This window comes from Diceros bicornis, chromosome 8 (genome assembly GCF_020826845.1).
Source record: "Diceros bicornis minor isolate mBicDic1 chromosome 8, mDicBic1.mat.cur, whole genome shotgun sequence".
NCBI lineage: Eukaryota > Metazoa > Chordata > Mammalia > Perissodactyla > Rhinocerotidae > Diceros > Diceros bicornis.
This window is the reverse complement of record NC_080747.1, coordinates 65,997,072-66,016,223: the sequence shown is the minus strand read 5'-3', so window position 1 is coordinate 66,016,223 and position 19,152 is coordinate 65,997,072. Positions and strand designations below refer to the sequence as shown.

Genomic DNA, 19,152 nt, shown 5'->3' with positions numbered 1-19,152 from the left:
TAAAAACTTGTTCTTGTGGAAAGTGCGAAGGCTTCTCATTTCTGTTTCCACACATTTTTAGATTAGATATATGTTTATTTTTTGTACTTTTCTATGTAGCTAAATTATATTTAACGAAAATGATTTTCTGTTTTGCATCTATGCTAGGAGTTTGAGTTTACTTCATGTTATAGAATCACAATACCTACTTTTAGTTTTGAAGAGATCCAGATTTTTCAGGTTATCCTTGGGAATCATCTTTATCCATTATAGAGCAAGTAGAACCACAAACCTTAATTTAATAAAGGAGTAATTAATTTACAACCTTCTTATTTTGAGAGAAAATCAGAGGTGATGATAAAGTGTTACTATATGCCCTCTTTCAATCTTCATTTTAAAAAAAAAAGTACTCCTCTGACCGTGTTCTAAATACTCCAGATTTCTACTTATCATTAAAAATAATTCATCGGAGAACAGAAGACTTCTAGAGTTTTTGTGTAAACTTCACTTTTTCGCTGTTTTTTTTGCACATTTGAACTTTTTTTAAAGCATTAAAATTTAATAAATTTAGAATGTGACACTTAGCTGTGAGTTGCCACAGAAATTTCTGCGTGTTTCTAAGATTCCAGCTCAGATGTAAATGATTCTCTAAAGCTTTCCTGGGTTTTCTCGGCAGAGTTGGTAAGATAGCACCCTCCTGTTCTTTTAAACATTTATTCATAGCTCATTCAAAGAACTGGGATCTATCTACCTGTCTGTATGTCTATCTATCTATCTATCTATCTATCAATCATCTATGTATCTAATTTGACTGTGGCTCCCCCAGAGAGGGGCATGTGTTTTTCATTTCCCTATACTCAGATGCCTCATCTGTAAATATTGTTGAATAAATAAATGAATGAAGAAAAAATGTTAAATTTTAATTTAAAGTTCACTTGAGCATAATTATTATAAACTACTTTTTAAAAAATTTTATTTTAGGCAAAATCCAACAGAAAGACTGGGAAATCTGAAGAATGGAATCAATGACATTAAGAAACACAGGTACATAGTTACTTCCCTGACAGAAAAATATAGAAATTTATAGAAAAATGTGATAATCTCGAAGCTTCTCCCAGTAGGCCACAAGGATCCCTTTACAGATGCTCAGTCTTTCCTTTTTGGTGTTTTATTTGTAATTTCTGTTTTACTAGATGCAGTTGCAATAATCAATCTCAAAGTGAATTCTCTAATGCTGGAAATTCATATCAAGAATGGATGAAGTTATGAAACAAGTTACAAAATCACATCTTCAAGTTATAGCAACTTAGCTTTTTTTTTTTTTAATTTTTTGTTTATTGCAGTAACATTGGTTTATAACATTGTATAAATTTCAGGTGTACATCATTATACATCTATTTCTGCATAGATTACATTATGTTCACCACCCAAATACTAATTACAACCCATCACCGCACAAATGTGCCAAATTATCCCTTTTACCCTCCTCCCTCCCCCCTTCCCCTCTGCTAACCACCAATCCAATCTCTGTCTCTATGTGTTTGTTTATTGTTGTGTTTATCTACTACTTAATGAGGGAAATCATACGGTATTTAACCTTCTCCCTCTGACTTATTTCACTTTGCATAATGCCCTCAATGTCCATCTATGTTGTCACAAATGGCTGGATTTCATCGTTTCTTATAGCTGAGTAGTATTCCATTGTGTATATAGACCACATCTTCCTTATCCATTCGTCCCTTGATGGGCACTTAGGTTGCTTCCAAGTCTTGGCTATTCTGAATAACGCTGCATGAACGCAGGGGTGCATGTACCTTTGCAAATTGGTGTTTTCAAGTTCTTTGGATAAATACCCAACAGTGGAATAGCTGGATCATATGGTAGTTCTATCCTTGATTTTTTGAGGAATCTCCATACTGTTTTCCATAGTGGCTGCACCAGTTTGCACTCCCACCAGCAGTGTACGAGAGTTCCCTTCTCTCCACATCCTCTCCAACACATGTTGTTTCCTGTCTTGTTAATTATAGCCATTCTGATGGGTGTGAGGTGATATCTCATTGTAGTTTTGATTTGCATTTCCCTGATAGTTAGTGATTTTGAACATCTTTTCATGTGTCTGTTGGCCATCTGTATATCTTCTTTGGAGAAATGTCTGTTCAGGTCTTTTGCCCATTTTTTAATTGGGCTGGTAGTTTTTTTGTTGTTGAGATGCATGAGTTCTTTATATATTTTGGAGATTAAGCCCTTATCAGAAGTATGGTTTGCAAATATCTTCTCCCAATTGTTAGGTTGTCTTTTCGTTTTGTTGATGGTTTCCTTTGCTTTGCAGAAGCATTTTAGTTTGATGTAGTCCCATTTGTTTATTTTTTCTATTGTTTCTCTTGCCCGGTCAGACGTGGTGTTTGAAAAGATGTTGCTAAGACCGATGTCGAAGAGCGTACTGCCTATGTTTTCTTCTAGAAGTTTCACAGTTTCAGGTCTTACATTCAAGTCTTTAATCCATTTGGAGTTCATTTTTGTTTATGGTGTAAGGTAAGGGTCTACTTTCATTTTTTTGCATGTGGCTATCCAGTTTTCCCAACACCATTTGTTGAAGAGACTTTCTTTTCCCCATTGTATGTTCTTGGCTCCTTTGTCAAAGATTAGCTGTCCATAGATGTGTGGGTTTATTTCTGGGCTTTCGATTCTATTCCATTGATCTATGTGTCTGTTTTTGTGCCAGTACCATGCTGTTTTGGTTACTATAGCTTTGTGGTATATTTTGAAATCAGGGAGTGTGATACCTCCAGCTCTGTTCTTTTTTCTCAGGATTCCTTTAGCTATTTGGGGTCTTTTGTTGTTCCCTATAAATTTTAGGATTCTTTGTTCTATTTCTGTGAAAAATGTTGTTGGAACTTTGATAGGGATTGCATTGAATCTATAGATGGCTTTAGGAAGTATGGACATCTTAACTATGTTAATTCTTCCAATCCAAGAGCACGGAATATCTTTCCATTTCTTTGTGTCTTCTTCAATTTCTTTCAGAAATGTTTTATAGTTTTCGGTGTACAGATCTTTCACCTCTTTGGTTAAGTTTATTCCTATTCCTATTTTATTCTTTTTGTTGCAATTGTAAATGGGATGGTATTCTTAATTTCTCTTTCTGCTACTTCGTTGTTAGTGTACAGAAATGCAACTGATTTTTGTATGTTGATTTTGTATCCTGCAACTTTACCATATTCGTTTATTACTTCTAAAAGTTTTCTGGTGGATTCTTTAGGGTTTTCTATATATAAAATCATGTCATCTGCAAATAGTGACAGTTGCACTTCTTCCTTTCCAATTTGGATCCCTTTTATTTCTTTCTCTTGCCTGATTGCTCTGGCTAGGACTTCCAGTACTATGTTAAACAGGAGTGGTGACAGTGGGAATCCTTGTCTGGTTCCTGTTCTTAGAGGGATGGCTTTCAGTTTTTCACCATTGAGGATGATATTAGCTGTGGGTTTCTCATATATGGTCTTATTATGTTGAGATACTTTCCTTCTATACCCATTTTATTCAGAGTTTTTATCATAAATGGATGCTGTATCTTGTCAAATACTTTCTCTGCATCTATTGAGATGATCATGTGATTTTTATTCTTCATTTTATTAATGTGGTGTATCACGTTGATTGATTTGCGAATGTTAAACCATCCCTGCATCCCTGGAATAAATCCCACTTGATCATGGTGTATAATCTTTTTAACATATTATTGTATGCGATTTGCTAGTATTTTGTTGAGGATTTTTGCATCGATGTTCATCAGTGATATTGACCTGTAATTTTCTTTTTTTTGTGTTGTCCTTGTCTAGTTTTGTTATCAGGGTAATGTCGGCTTCGTAGAATGAGTTAGGGAGCTTCCCCCCTCCTCAATTTTTTGGAAGAGTTTGAGAAGGATAGGTATTAAGTCTTCTTTGAATGTTTGGTAGAATTCACCAGGGAAGCCGTCTGGTCCTGGACTTTTATTTTGGGGAGGTTTGTAATTACTGTTTCGATCTCCTTATTGGTGATTGGTGTATTCAAATTCTCTACTTCTTCTTGATCCAGTTTTGGCAGGTTGTATGATTCTAAGAATTTATCCATTTCTTCCAGATTGTCGAATTGGTTGGCATATAGTTTTTCATAGTATTCTCTTATAATCTTTTGTATTTCCGAGGTGTCTGTTGTAACCTCTCCTCTTTCATTTCTGATTTTACTTATTTGTGCCTTCTCTCTTTTTTTCTTGGTGAGTCTAGCTAAAGATTTGTCAACTTTGTTGATCTTTTCAAAGAGCCAGCTCTCACTTTTATTAATTTTTTCTACTGTTTTTTTTGGTCTCTATTTCATTTATTTCTGCTCTGATTTTTATTATTTCCCTTCTTCTACTGATTTTGGGCTTGGTTTGTTCTTCTTTTTCCAGTTCCTTTAGGTGCATTGTTAGATTGTTTATTTGAGATTTTTCTTGTTTGTTGAGATAGGCCTGTATCGCTATAAACTTCCCTCTTAGAACTCCTTTTGCTGTATCCCATAAATTCTGGCATGTCGTATTTTCATTTTCATTTGTCTCCAGGTATTTTTTTGATTTCTTCTTTGATTTCTTCATTAACCCAGTCGTTGTTCAGTAGCATTTTGTTTAATCTCCACGTATTTGTGGCTTTTCTGATTTTCTTCCTATAGTTGATTTCTAGTTTCATACCGTTGTGGTCAGAAAAGAGGCTTGGTATTATTTCAATCTTCTTAAATTTATGGAGACTTGTTTTGTGGCCTAATATGTGATCAATCCTGGAGAATGTTCCATGTGCATTTGAAAAGAACGTGTATTCTTCGGTTTTTGGATGGAATGCTCTGTATATATCTACTAGGTCCATCTGTTCTAGTGTGTCGTTTAAGGCCAATGTTTCCTTATTGATCTTCTGTTTGGATGATCTATCCGTTGGTGTAAGTGGAGTGTTAAAGTCCCCTACTATTATTGTGTTACTGTCTATTTCTGTTTTTATGTCTGTTAATAATTGCTTTATATATTTAGGTGCACCTACATTGGGTGCGTAGATATTTACAAGTGTTATATCCTCTTGTTGGATTGTTCCCTTGATCATTATGTAATGCCCTTCTTTGTGTCTTTTTACAGTTTTTGTTTTAAAGTCTATTTTGTCTGATATGAGTACTGCTACCCCAGCTTTCTTTTCATTGCCATTTGCATGGAGTATCTTTTTCCATCCCTTCACTTTCAGTTTGTGAGTGTCTTTAGGTCTGAAGTGTGTCTCTTGTATGCAGCATATATATGGGTCTTGTTTTTTTATCCAGTCAGCCACCCTATGCCTTTGAATTGGAGCATTTAGTCCATTGACGTTTAAAGTAGCTATTGATAAGTATGTACTTACTGCCATTTTTTAACTTTTTTTTTTTTCCTCAGTGTTTTAGTAGTCCTTCTCTGTTCCTTTCTTCTTCTATACAGAATTGATGGTCACTTTAGTTTGACCTCTGTCTGAAAGCTGTACTCTTAACTCCCCTCCTCCCTCCTTTTATGTTTTTGATATCATATCTAACCTCTTTTTTGTGTATTTGTATCCATTATGTTCTAATCATGGAAATAGATAATTTTTCCTATTTGTGGTCTTCTCTTTTCCCCTTAAATCAGTCCCTTTAACATTTCTTGTAGCACTGGTTTCTTGGTGACAAACTCCTTTAATTTTTGCTTATCTGGGAAAATTTTGATCTCTCCTTCCATTTTGAATGATAACTTTGCTGGGTAGAGTATTCTTGGCTGTAAGTTTTTTCCTTTTAGCACTTTAAATATATCATGCCATTCTCTTCTAGCCTGTAAGGTTTCTGCTGAGAAGTCAGCTGATAGCCTTATGGGGTTTCCTTTGTATGTAACTTGACATTCTCTTGCGGCTTTTAGGATTCTCTCTTTATCTTTAATTCTGGACGTTTTGATTATGATGTGTCTTGGTGTGGGCCTCTTTGGGTTTATCTTGTTTGGGGCTCTCTGTGCTTCCTGTACCTGGATGTCTATTTCCTTCCTTAGGTTAGGGAAGTTTTCATCTATTATTTCTTGAAATAGATTCTCTGCCCCCTTGTCTCGCTCTTCTCCTTCCGGGACACCTATAACACGGATGTTAGTGCGCTTGATGTTGTCCCAGGGGTCCCTTAGACTGTCCTCACTCTTTTTAATTCTTTTCTCTTTTACCTGTTCAGCTTGGGTAATTTCTTCTAGTCTTTCTTCCAGCTCACAGATCCGTTCTTCTGTATCCTCTACTCTGCGTTTGAGTCCCTCCAATGAATTTTTCATTTCCAGTATTGTATTCTTCATTTCTGATTGGTTCTTTTTTATATCTTCCATTTCTGTGTTGACATTCTCACTGAGTTCATCTATTCTTCTCCCCACATCAGTGAGCATCCTTAACACTCAGTTTGAACTCTCTGTCGGGTAGGTTGCTCATTTCTGTTTCACTTAGTTCCTTTTCTAGGGTTTTGTCCTGTTCCCTTACTTGGAATGTATTCTTTTGCCTCCTCATTTTGCCTCTTTCCCTGTGCTTGTGTCTACGTATTAGGTAGGTCAGCTACGTCTCCTGCTCTTGGATAGGTGACCTTATGTAAGTGATGCCTTAGGAGGCTTCCGGTGCGCTTCCCTCAGTTCTCAATGTTCCAGTGGTGACCCCTATGTGGGCTACGTGTGTCCTTCTGTTGTGGCCTGTTTGCTCTCCCTGTAGGCACCCAGGGAGGCCGAGTTATGCTCCTGGCCAGCTGTTGTAATGCTCAGCTGCTTGTAGTTGTTGTGGGCCCTTCAGTCTCTTTATCAGGTGTGGGGAGCCCCAGCACAGTTGGCTGCAAGTTCTAATACCACATTTGTGTTGCAGTATTTCTTTTAAGTGAGTAGGCCCCCAGCGTGGCAGGTTGTTAGGCTCAGGGCCTTACAATTGCTGTAAGCCTCTAGCCTATTAGGTCTCTTGTCAGCTCTCTGAGGATTGCAGCTGGGTGGGGCTGGCCTCGGGCACGGGAGCACCCAATCGTTTCAGGCTTTGGAAGGTGGGGCAAACCTCCTATGAGGGTCTCTGAGAAGCACAAGTCTTCCGCAGCTGAGAAACCCTGCCGCCCACAGGTCCACACACACAGTCAACACAGTCCTGCCCCGTGTGAGCGCCCCGACCTCCCCAAGCGGACCCAGTCTCTCCACGGCAGGAGCCCCACACACTCCGCCACCGCCCCACACTCTCCACCCGCCCCTTGTGCACACCCTGCCCTGCTCAAGTCAGCTCAGTTTCTAGGCTGCAGAGAATCCAGTCACCAATCTATGCAGGCCCACAAGTTGCCTGAGGGCTTGTTGTTTGGTGGGGCCAGTCTCTAGGGTGGGCTGCCTGCCCTGGCTGAGCTGGATTAAATCGGTGCTCTAGTGGGTGGGGCAAACCTGGTCTAGCAGGCCTCAGGGAGAACTCCAATGGCGTCTGTGTCAGCACGCCCACACCGGGCCACAACAATGGCCGCCGCCAATGTCCCAGTCCCTGGAGAGGTCTCACCCCTCACCGAGATGTACTCAGGTGTACACCTATTAGGTGAGTCTCTTGTCACCAAAGCACTGTGCACCTTTCTTTCTGGTGATTTTAGGATGCTTTCTGAAACAGGTGAGTTTTCGCACGGGCCCTTTAAGAGCCAGTTTTAGTTTCTTTGTGAACCTGGTTTTCTGGGGGTACTCCCCAATGCTTTAGTAGCAGGCAAAGTCAGGTATTATGCCGCTGGTCTCGATTGTGCTGGGTCCACAAAATGCCCACAGCGGGGGCGCTCCCCGGCTCAGGGCCCCGCGCCTCCAGGGAGGCTGCGTACCTGTGGGCTGCTCCCCAGTGGCTGTGAAGCTGGCGGCTTGTGAAGGCGGCATTTTTCTCTCCAGAAGGGAGTCTCTGCCTCTTCTACCTCAGTTAGGATTGTCCGTTGTTGCAGGAGTTCCTCTTATCCAGTTTTCAGTTCTGTCTCAGGGGTAATTTTTCCACGAGTAGTTGTAAATTGGCTGTGTCCACGGGAGGAGGTGAGTTCCGAGTCTGCTTACGCTGCCATCTTGACTCCTGACTCCCAACTTAGCTTTTTATCCACTGCTATCTTTTTAAATATTATTATTATTATTACTATTATTATTATTTCGTTGAGGAAGATTAGCCCTGAGCGAGCATCTGTTACCAATCCTCCTCCTTTTTGCTGAGGAAGATTGGCCCTGGACTAACATCCATGCCCATCATCCTCTATTTTATATATGGGACGCCTGCCACAGCATGGCTTGATAAGTGGTGTGTGGGTCCACGCCCGGGATCTGAACCTGCAAACCCCAGGCCGCCTGAAGTGGAGCATGCGAACTTAACCACTACGCCACCAGGCTGGCCCCTTAAATTATTTTTTAATATCAACTTGGATTCTAAAGAGAATTAAGTTCTAATTTTGACATTTGATTTGTAATTAAAGTAGGATACAGTTATTGTTAATATTCACGAGAATGAGTCAACTAAATCAACTGTTAAATAGTATTCTCTTCCAGTGTTAATAAATATTATATGTTTATTTTAAATATAATTTTCCTTTGACTAGCTCTCCAAATTTTGAAGCCTCATGTTGTATTTTACTTTTTGGGTAAAGAACATTGATTTCCACAAAACCTCAATGTTTTATCCTTACGCAGTAATCTAACATGCACCTTTTTAGTTCTGTGAATTTCCAAAGCTGCCTTTCAGAACCATTGACAACTTCCATAAGATATCCTCTCTGACTTGGTCACGTGTGTGGAAGTTCAAGCCTTAGAGATTTTTTTTTTTTTTAATCTATGCCTAGCTAAATCCTGCAGTCATCAAGATGTTTTAATTTTGCTTATGATTTACAAATGTAACATATCACCTATTGATAGTACCATTGATAATGCAAAAAATAAATTTGAGAATTTTGTTATTGTAAACCTTGGAACACGCTGATGTGTTTACTTTCAGGAATGAAAACACCTCTCTATATTTCATTCCTATCTGGATATTTTTGCTGAAGAATTAGGGTCGCATCAACACAGTGTGAAAATAAAGGAAGAGATGCTGCTCAACAGAAACACCATTCATTTTTCTTAACAGTAGTGGTGCAGCTTCAAAAAAAAAAACCCCTGAGCTGCCAACCCTGCTCTTTCTATTCATGAGGTTGCTTGAAATAAAGCCATGTATTCAGCATTGTGAATTCAAATCGGGCTTGGCCGTAAGGGTGTCTTAGGGAAGGAGGGAGACGTAGAGACAGACAGACACATCTGTCGATTTTGTAGATATCAAAATGCTTATAGTATTTTATTGTTCTTTGTCCTCCTTTGGATTGCCTTTAGTGTAAAGCTCATTATTTGTTTTAGATTCCAATTTATCTTTCTTCCTACGTGCTATCACAATTTCTTTTATCATTATAAAATGACACATAAACACGCCATTCATATTGAACAAACCAGTGTCCCGTCAATTAAAGTAGTTCTTCCAATATATTTTCCTCCTTTCTCTCATTAAAGAAGCATCTTTGTGCCTTGCTCTGAGGTAGTTGGGAAATTGAAGTGATGTAGTTGTTAACAGGCTCCAGTTTTATCTTTTACTTCTTGTTTACCTGAGGCTCGTTTAAATGGAGCTGTCAAATTGGATGCTCATGTAAATTGATGCTAGAGGATTTTCTCACCTCAACAAGGTAATGAAGAATTTTGAATTTCCTTCCCTGTAGAAATTCATTTGCCCATTCTTCTTAAAAGGCAGGATGTTCTTTGCCAAGTAACTGTGGAGTGGGAGGGCAGTGTGTAGGGCGGACTTCATTAATAAGCTGTACCAGATTCACGCAGAACCTTCTGGTGAGTCCAGGGAGCTCAAAAACATTATTCACCCTATTTTCATAGTGCTTTTTAAAATATAAAGCTTGGGAAAGGGGTCCTGAAAAATAGATCTCTCTCTGCCTTCAAATAGGAGTGTTCTAACACCTTCCATAAGTCTCTGAGGTGTATACCTTTTCTACCCAGTATATTCTTGAAATTAAAAAAAATTCTTTCTAAAATTTGTCATCAGATTTTCTCACTCTTCTCCAAAGTAAAACTTTTATTTTTTTCTTAGATTTTAACTTTGTATTTAAAAACAATACGGTGAAACATGGCGTATTGTTATAAGTGTGTCCAGTCTGTGTTAAATCATCTTTCCTAAAAATAGAGTTCCTCCCTCCCCTATTTATGAGCTAACTTATAAACCAGGCAGCAATCATGTCTTCCAACTCCTATCTGAAAAGAGGAATAATATATTTGTAGGGTACAATTAAATCTTTCCTGCTAGGTAGAGGAGTAATTTGTTTCAAGTGTCTTAATGTTACCTTTAATATTTCTAGTCCCTAAAATTACTTTCACGAATAGCTTCCACAAGTCTTCTAAAAATGAAGAAGCAATTTATGTGCCATTGCTGCTAATATTTATTTGGCGAGTATTTTTTACACACGAGTGCATACTGGCATTTGCATTACTTAAAATGTGGTTAGTGTCAAAAGGCCAAGTGTTAAGTGAATAGCCACTCATGTTAAGTAAATATTGCCGTAAGTCAAATTGTAACAAGTACTCAGCAAGACATGCATAGGCTCTTTGATTCAGTAGAGTAACAGTAATGATTTTTATTCATATTTATGGAGTAGCTTCTGGGTAGAGAGCATTATAAAATATGTTAAAAGGAATGGTGGCAGTATTGGGTGGCCAAAGAAAAGAATCCACAGAACTGTGTGCCTAGAAATCCCTAAAAATGGAGCTTCAGTCTGTGCAAAGAAACTGATGGGTGGATCAAGGAGAGGACTCCTGTGGTTTCATAGCTAGGACAGGGAAAGCTGGACAGCTGGGGTTGATGTCTGACTCTCACTCTTTGATTTAGAGTCCCGGCAGCTTATACCACAATGACATTCTGAAATGGAATGTACCAGAGCCTGCCCTCTCTGTTTTTAGTACTTTTTCTCTTGCTAAGCTTAGACTTGGAATGGGAAATCCAGTCAAGGACTAAACCAAAACCAACTCCAGGGGTGAGAGAGATTGAGAAGGGTGGAAGACATCACTTCTGGTATGGCTGACAGATAGAGGAATGGGACAGCCTCCTGAAAGCCTCCTAGCCTTCAGTCTCCCACTCCCCACCACCATCCTGCCCCATCTTGGCCCCCTGTGGTCATTCTCCACATAGCAGCCAGAATTATCTTTGGAAAACATAACTAGATTGCATCATTTCCTTAGAACTTTCTAATGGCTTCCCATTATGCATAAAATCCTGATTCCTTACTGTGTCCTGCAAGGTCCTACATGATCTGGTCTCTGGTCGTTTCTCAGACATTATTTATTTTTTCTAGTTTTCCCAGCATTCACCACACTTCGGCTCATTCAGATCACTGTCTTCCATTTGGAAATCCCTTGCCAGAGATCTTCTCATGGCTTCCCTCTTTTCTTCATTCTGGCCTTAATTCAAATATCACTTCTTCTAATACCACCCTAGCTAAAAGCAACCCCTCCCAACCCATCCCCATCCCAGTTATCGTCTACCACTTTATTCTTTTTTATCTTCCTAGTACTTATTAGTATCTGAAATTAATTTACATATTGTTTACTTATTTGTTGTTTGTCACTTTCCATCAAAATAAAAACATCTTAAAAGTAGAGTCTTTGGTTTTTTTTGATGCCTGGGACCAAACTGACTTTCCACAAATTTTTGTTGGCTGGCTGACCTGACCTTAGTGTCCTAGTGGAAAAGATGAGTGGATATAGAATAGTATTGTTCCACGTTCCTTATAAGATCCTGAGAGACAGAGTGCACTGTGTCCAAAAGAAGCAAGGCCTCCTCATTTTTGGTATTGCATTTCCAGCCCACCATACTTGACATGTATCCTAAAGACCAAATCAGCCCTTTTAGATTAATGATATGGAAGCAGTAAATGAAGGAACTTCATCTGGCTATCAGCTTACTCCCATATTTTCACAGATTCCTGTAGAATGCTTTTTTTTAAATCTTGGAGCTTTTTAGATCCTTATCACCACCGTGGTAGTGTGATGTTATAAGACATGATAGTTAGAGGTCCTGTGTAAGCGTGTTCTCTGGTAGAGTCATTTGGTTATTCAGCAGACATTTGTTGAGCCCCTGTTCTGTGTCAAGTACTGCTCCAAGTGTTAGGGTCACAGAAGGAAAGGAAACAGATGAAAATCCCTGTCCTCGTTGAGCTTGCATTTTTGTGGGGAAGATGGAAAATAAACAAGATAACTAAGTAAAGTATGTAGTGGGTAATTAGATAACAGTAAGTGCTGAGGAGAAAAACTATAGCAGGGAAGGAGGATTGGAAGTATGGGGTGGGGTGGTGGTGCAATGTTAGATTGGATGACCAAAGAAGGCCTCACTAAGAAGATGAGATTTGAGAAAAGACCTAGAAGTGTTGAGGGAACAAACCTTGTGGAAATCTGGAGAAAGAGCAATCTAGCCAGAGGGCCTGAGTGCCAAGGTCTTGAAATGGGAGCCTCAGTAGCTTGTTGGAGGAATGGCTAGGAGATGACTAAGCAGGGTGGGAGTAAGGGCAAAGTAGGAGAGTGGTCAGGTGGGGGAAGTGTGGAGGGGGTAAGGATGGTTTCGTTAGGCCTTATGGGTTATAGTAAAGACATGGTAAAGACTTTGCCTTTTACACTGAGTGAAATGGGAAGCATTGGCTAGTTTTGAACTAAGGCATGATGTGACTTGACATGTTTTAAAGGATTACTCTTGCTGCTGGGTTGCTTCCCACGAACAAAAGCAGGAGGACCCATTAGGAGGCTATTGTAATAATAAAGGCAAGAAATAATTGTGTCTTGGCCCATGCAGGTGGAGTGAAGGTGTTGGGAATTTGTCAGATTCTGAATACAGACATAGTTTTAAGATAATACTGACAAGATTTGCTTATGGACTGAGGTAGGGTGTGAGAGAAAGGATAACTCCAAGGTCTTTGGTTTGAGCAACTGGAAGAGTTGAGGCAAGTTTGTTGGGGAAAATTTGGAGCTCCAGTGTGGATGTGATCCATGCTAGATGCATGTTAGATGCCCAGCTGGGAGGTGAATACCAGTTGTAGATATTAGCCTGTGAAGCAACGGGGAGGTCTTGGTTGGAAATAGAAATCTTGGAGTAATCAGTATATAAATGCCATTTAAAGCCACAAGACTGAATGAGATTACCTGGGAAGTGAGAGTAGTTAAAAAAAGAAGACATCCAAGGACTGAGCCCTGGAACACACCAACTTCCTACAGAAAAAGCAGTGGAAAATGAAGGAAAGCAGCCAAGCTAGGATGAAAACCAGGACAATAGCATGTCCTGGAAACCAAGTGAAGAAGGGTTTCAGGAAGTGTGAGTGATGAACTGTGGTAAATGCTACATAGGTTAAGTAAGATGAAACTGAGAATTGAGGCCAATCAAGGGAGTGGAGATGGTGAAACCTGATCGTAGTGTGGTCAGGAGAAAATGGGTAGACAGAGTGACTAGATGACACTTTCAAGAAGTTTTCCCCCAATGGGAAGAGGGAAATGGAGTGAGAGTTGGAAGGGAGCACAGGTCAAGGGAGGAGGTTTTGTGGTTGGAAGAAATAAAATGTTTCCATGCTGATAGGAATGACCCAGTAGAGAAGATGTTGAAGATTCAGGAGAGAGGAGAATTGCAGGAGCATGACTTTGAATAGAGAAGAGTCTACGATATCAAGTGCACAGTAGGGAAGTTGACCTTAGCTAGAAGCAAAGGCAGTTAGTTCGTAGTACAGGAGAGAAGGGAACACACAGATGTAGGTAGGCGGGGAGGTATGCTGGTGGAAGATTGTGAAAGTTTTCTTTTTTTGCTTCAGTTCTCTCAGTGAAAAAGGAAGCCAGGTCACATTTGGGAGTGAGGGTGGGGAGGAGGTTCTGAAATTTTGAGGAGAGGGGACAAAGTTTGAATTATGAGTCTAAAAGAGTGTGGCGATGAGTGGAACCAGGAAATCTAGACTGACTGCTGGGCAGCAGTGAGTGCCCCCTCGAGGTTAGTGGGTGTGGATTTAATGTGAGACCAGACAACCAACGTGGTCGAGTATTTTCCTCCAACCACTTGCAGCTGCACTGTTGCAGGCAGGGAGCAGACCACAAAGTGGATTGAGAGAGAACTTGACGTGCAAATAGTCTATCAGACAAGTAATATTCCTCTGCACTTTTCTCATTTCTCAGGTGGTTGCATGGTTTCAATTGGGAAGGGCTGAAAGCACGGAACCTCGCATCACCTTTACAAAGAGAGGTATGGTGTCTGCTATATTACTCGCTTGATGTTTTTGTGGGAATTGGCTTTTGTAAATGAATTTTAGGGGTGTGTGTATAACAGATTTTAGATTTTTTAAATAGTTTTTTAAAATTAAGTTTAAATGTCATAGCAATTGTGATTATAGGGACTAAACAGTATTACATATTTGATGGGCATTAGCTCAGCTCTAAGGAATCAGTTACATATAAATCTGAGTCCCCAAAGAGTCAGTGTTAATCAGGCTGACAAATGGCTCTAGAAAGTGTAATATGAACCAATTTTATTTTTAAATTTTAAATTTTCTAGTAACCACGTTAAAAAGGTAAAAATAAATAGATGAAATTAATTTTAATTATCATATATGTAAAAAATATCATTTCAATATCTAATCAACATAGAATATTAATGAGATGCTATATTTATTTTTTCATACTAAGTTTTTGAAATCTCGAGTGGATTTTACACTTTCATCACGTCTCAGTTCGGACTAGCCACATTTCAAGTGCTCAGTCCCCACGTGTTGCTGGTTGGACAGCACAGCTCTACAGAAAGCAGGACGTCTGCTCACTTGGGGAGAGACTGACTCAAGAATGATCTAGGTCAACACGCTACAAACTTTATGCTGTGTTCTCTCTAGAGAAATTTTGGATATCTGTATCTCCCCTTGTACATTTTTAGATTGACATCTAAATTTTTTCATTGTACATTTAAATCACTGTGAAGAATGTAATTTCTAGTATGTTGTAAATATTGACATTTTACAGTAAAACATTACTGTTACTTCATTGCTTTAAATATGTTCAATGTAATCTAAATACCATTGAGGTTTGAGACTCTTCAGCCATTTAAAAAATACAGAGAGAAATATTATATCATTCCTTTCTCGCTCTGAATTCATATTTCCATATTTCAATTCCATTTCCTTATAAAATTTCAATTTAATATAAAATAATTTTATGCTTGTCAATCTCTGATAATTCTTTAAGTGCTTTCAATTATAGTTTTATAAATTTTAAAATTCTTGTGACAACAGAAATTTCTGTGACAACACAAATGTTTCTTCTGGATTCAACTATAATTACATTTTTATAGCATGCAATATCAAACAACATAAATATATTATAAAATTGTAAAGTAATTATTAAACAAATATTTTTTGAAAATAAATTATATAATGTACCATGGATATATTTATTTATTAAGAGAATGGGATCAGACTCCTCATCAGTTCTATTCCTTTTGAAAATTATATAGGTGCAAGAGCTAAGAGTTGTGTTCACATAAATAGGTAAATGGTAGTGGAGGGCTTTATAATAGCAATGTCACTTTGAATGCCTTTTGAGTGATCTCCTCACCCTCCCAAAAAACACATTATGATCTATCATAAATAGTATTTTTGATGATCTATCAGCTGATAATTCAATCAGGTACTTCTTAAATTTGTTTAAAAGCAAAGACTTGGAAAGTACCTAATTAGCAAAATAATTTAATTCCAGAGTCATTTCACTCTTTCAAAAGAGTCAATCATATTTTGAGTTGTCCCTTTGTTTGGCATTCTGGAAACTTTATATGGGTCAGTTAACCATATGAAAATTCAAAGTTTGTGAGAAATTTTATAAAGTGGAAGAAAGATTCTGACAAATTTTGATTTTTTGAGTATTTGCTTTTAAAATGTTTCTCAGTTTGAAAAAAAAAAAATAGACATCATTTCTGTCACCTTTGCTTTTGGAAATAACTCCTCAAGACAGGTAACTTCTATTGAATGTAATCCAGTGACCCCATCCATTTGGTCTAAAGGGGATATCTCATGAGGTTGAGAGTGTGGCTCAAAAATGCTAATTGGTCATCTTTTCCATATATATAACTTACCTGTGGTTACAGCATAAAAATCAGTGTTCAGATATATGAAGCATTCTCCATATGTAATAGAGTGCGCAGTCAACATCATCCTCACTTTTGGTTTAACCCTTTCTCTATTAGCTCAGTGGACCCACAGATCACAGCTACTTTGACAAATATCCTCCTGAGAAGGGAGTGCCTCCGGATGAGCTGTCAGGCTGGGATAAAGACTTCTGACAGAAAAAGAGATGATTACTGCCTATCTACCACAGAAGAGGACTATGAGCACCAATAATCCAACACTGATTATTTCTCTTTTTCGAGTATTATAATATCTTTTGGAAGACCTTTAGGGAAAAGTAATCCCTGCCCGTGAGCTGAGATGGACGATAGTGGATATGGAGGTGGTTCTGAATTATAATGTCTCATTTAGTGCTGTGAATTATTCATGTATTCCATTCTTTGCTTTTCTCAAATGTTGAAGGCTATCCACAGTTGGAACCATTTTTGTTGAAGGGGCATAGTGTTCTCTGCAGTCTGTTGCTCCATCCCAGTCATACCATCTCCTTTGAGTCCTAAAAAGGCTTAAAAAGTGTCTTGCCCTTGAGCAATAAATCATGCAAATAGAAAGAAGAGCAAGGTGAATTTTGCAAGGGAGTATTTCCCCTGCTCTCAACAACTCCCTGAAGGCATTATGGCATCGTCAAGTGGTGGTTTGCAGAAATCTTGGTAGTCAGTAGAGCTCTTGATTTTACCTGCATTCAACTAGAAATATATTAATATGCTTCCAATACTAGTCTGGGGAAAGGCAAGTTTGAGTGTTTAGTCAGTACTTACCACTCCCTAAAATAAATGAGTTAATTAATGCAAGCAGCTAGTTATATTCTATTGGGGATCTTAGAAAAAATAAACAGCAAAAAATATTTTTCATTCTCCTGTGACCTCTGTGACACCTCAGAGACTTTTCAAAAACCTTGTTCACGGTGGTTATAATGTCTGGTTAAGTGATGGGCCTTGGGAAGGTTTTATCTTATATACTAAATATTTTCACAAAGTAGAAAACATGCAACAACAAAATTGTGAAGGCTTCTCCTTCCCATTAAATATGGAAGAAAATAAATTCTAATAGGTAAGATTGCTGACTCGAAACTCTCAGATATTTTGGCCAATTCTGTGATTGTTGCTATTAATAAACCAAGAGTATAGAATAACTAGAGTTAATTTTTAATGAAGATCCCATTGGCAGATGTTGATGCAGTCTAATCACTGCTGTGTTAGTAACTCTTTTGAAAGACATCTGAATTGCGGATGTGTTTATAATTTTAGATTGTTAAGGCAGGCAAGCCGCTGGAGAAGTGATGGGACTTTAGAGGTACAAGGGTCATCTGGCGTCTGCCCTCCTCCTGTCTCCTCTTTGTAGTCTTCCAAATAATGAAGGAAATAGTAGTTTCAATGGCGTTGGACGCCAGTTCCTAAGAACTTTACCAGTGAATGTTTTTGTGTGTCCACCACAATCACTCCCTCACCATCCTTCTGGAATGGATGGGAAACAGACTTTCTCTGTATCTTTTTGATCTGGCAGAGTAAAAATAACTTCTAAGTTATTGCGTTATTCAGGCTTCTGGTTATATTTTCATATGCTCGTGTTCTGTGGGAAAAGCAGCCTTTACCCACACCCTACCCAGATTTTTAACATTCAAAGTCAGCTAGATGCTTCCTGAAGAGTTAAACCAGATAAGTAAGGCCCAACGCAAGAAGGTGCCTCCTTAACAAACTGAATTTCCACATTTAGAATCCTTTTGCTGAACCAAAGAATTTTTGTTTCCTGGAGTAGTATTTTTAAAGATTATGTATTGTACATAGAAGAGCCATTTTTAATAGGATCGACATAACCTGCTTAATGAATTTCTAAGATTTTTAAAAGATTTTTATTTGCATTTGGTTTGTAAGCACTGTATGTTTTTCCATGTATATATTTTTAAATTACCCACTTATAAACGTAGGAAATTTATGTATTGGGTGGATATTAGAACTGTACAGTTGTAATAGCAATGATATTCTTAAAGGAGATTAATTGTTGTAATTCAAAAAAGACCTACATATATACAAATAAAAACCAACTTAGATTTATTTTGCCTGCAGTTGGCCATATCAATATGTAATCTCCACATGTGATTTTATTGTAATTTCTTTAGAATAATTTATAAAGATGAAGAAATGAGAGATTGAACCATCATATAATCCCAATTCCACTATTTTCTAACTGAGTGACCTGAGGAAAAATGGCTTCACTTCTTTGAGTACTAGCTTTCTCATCTGTAGAAAAAGGCACAATAAAGTGATACCTACTTTAGAGACCTGTTTGGGGGATTAAATAAGATATCTAGAGAGTCCTTTATTGTTATCTGTGAAATAATCAATGCTGCATAGATGTGGCTACTGTTACTTTCTCTTTTAGAATTAAAGGGGCCTTAATAACCATTTAGTCCTGAACCTTATGTATTATTGGTATCTGTATGCATAATTGTACCAGTTAAATCCAGTATCTATCTTTTCTTTTTCTTTTAAGTCATGAAGTAAAGATGGTTGATCGAGCTTTAGTGCATAAGATGAAGAGTTAACCCTCACCAAAATGAAGTGCTTTATTAAGAGCTCACTTAAATTTCTAAATTTTAATGTTTTTATGAAGTAAGGAGATATATATGTATATATATTTTTTCTTAGGAAGTATAGAAAATTATCCCTCTGTATACAAACCCATCATATTCCTAATCATTAAATCATTCTTAATCTCTCTTTTCTAGGTGCAAAGTTAATTTTTCACTCTTGAGTCTGTTCTCTGTGGGGTCAACTTTTGGTAATTATAGTTTCTTAATCTTTTCTCTAAATTTAAAATATCTAGAGGGAGGAGAATGTAGTGGTGAAAATTAAGAGATTTGGAATAAAAAAGATCTGGGTTTGAATTCTAGTCCTGCCCAGATTTGTGTGACCTTGAACAACAAACCGCATCTTTATTCATCTGTAACTTGAGATGTACATGTAAAGCTTTGAAACATTGGGCCAGAATATT

General features: G+C 38.0%; 1 protein-coding gene across 2 annotated transcripts in view; it reads left to right on the top strand.

Annotated features, from left to right (window-relative positions):
- PRKG2 (protein kinase cGMP-dependent 2) overlaps positions 1–18,212 on the top strand; it is a 103,001-nt gene extending 84,789 nt beyond the window's left edge. For both annotated transcript variants that reach the window (XM_058547354.1, XM_058547352.1), the window contains exons 17-19: positions 961–1,023; positions 14,174–14,240; positions 16,224–18,212. In XM_058547354.1, the coding sequence (XP_058403337.1) occupies positions 961–1,023; positions 14,174–14,240; positions 16,224–16,319 (226 nt within the window). In that variant the 3' untranslated portion in view covers positions 16,320–18,212. The remainder of the gene's footprint in view (positions 1–960; positions 1,024–14,173; positions 14,241–16,223) is intronic.
- The last annotated feature ends 940 nt before the right edge of the window (positions 18,213–19,152 follow it).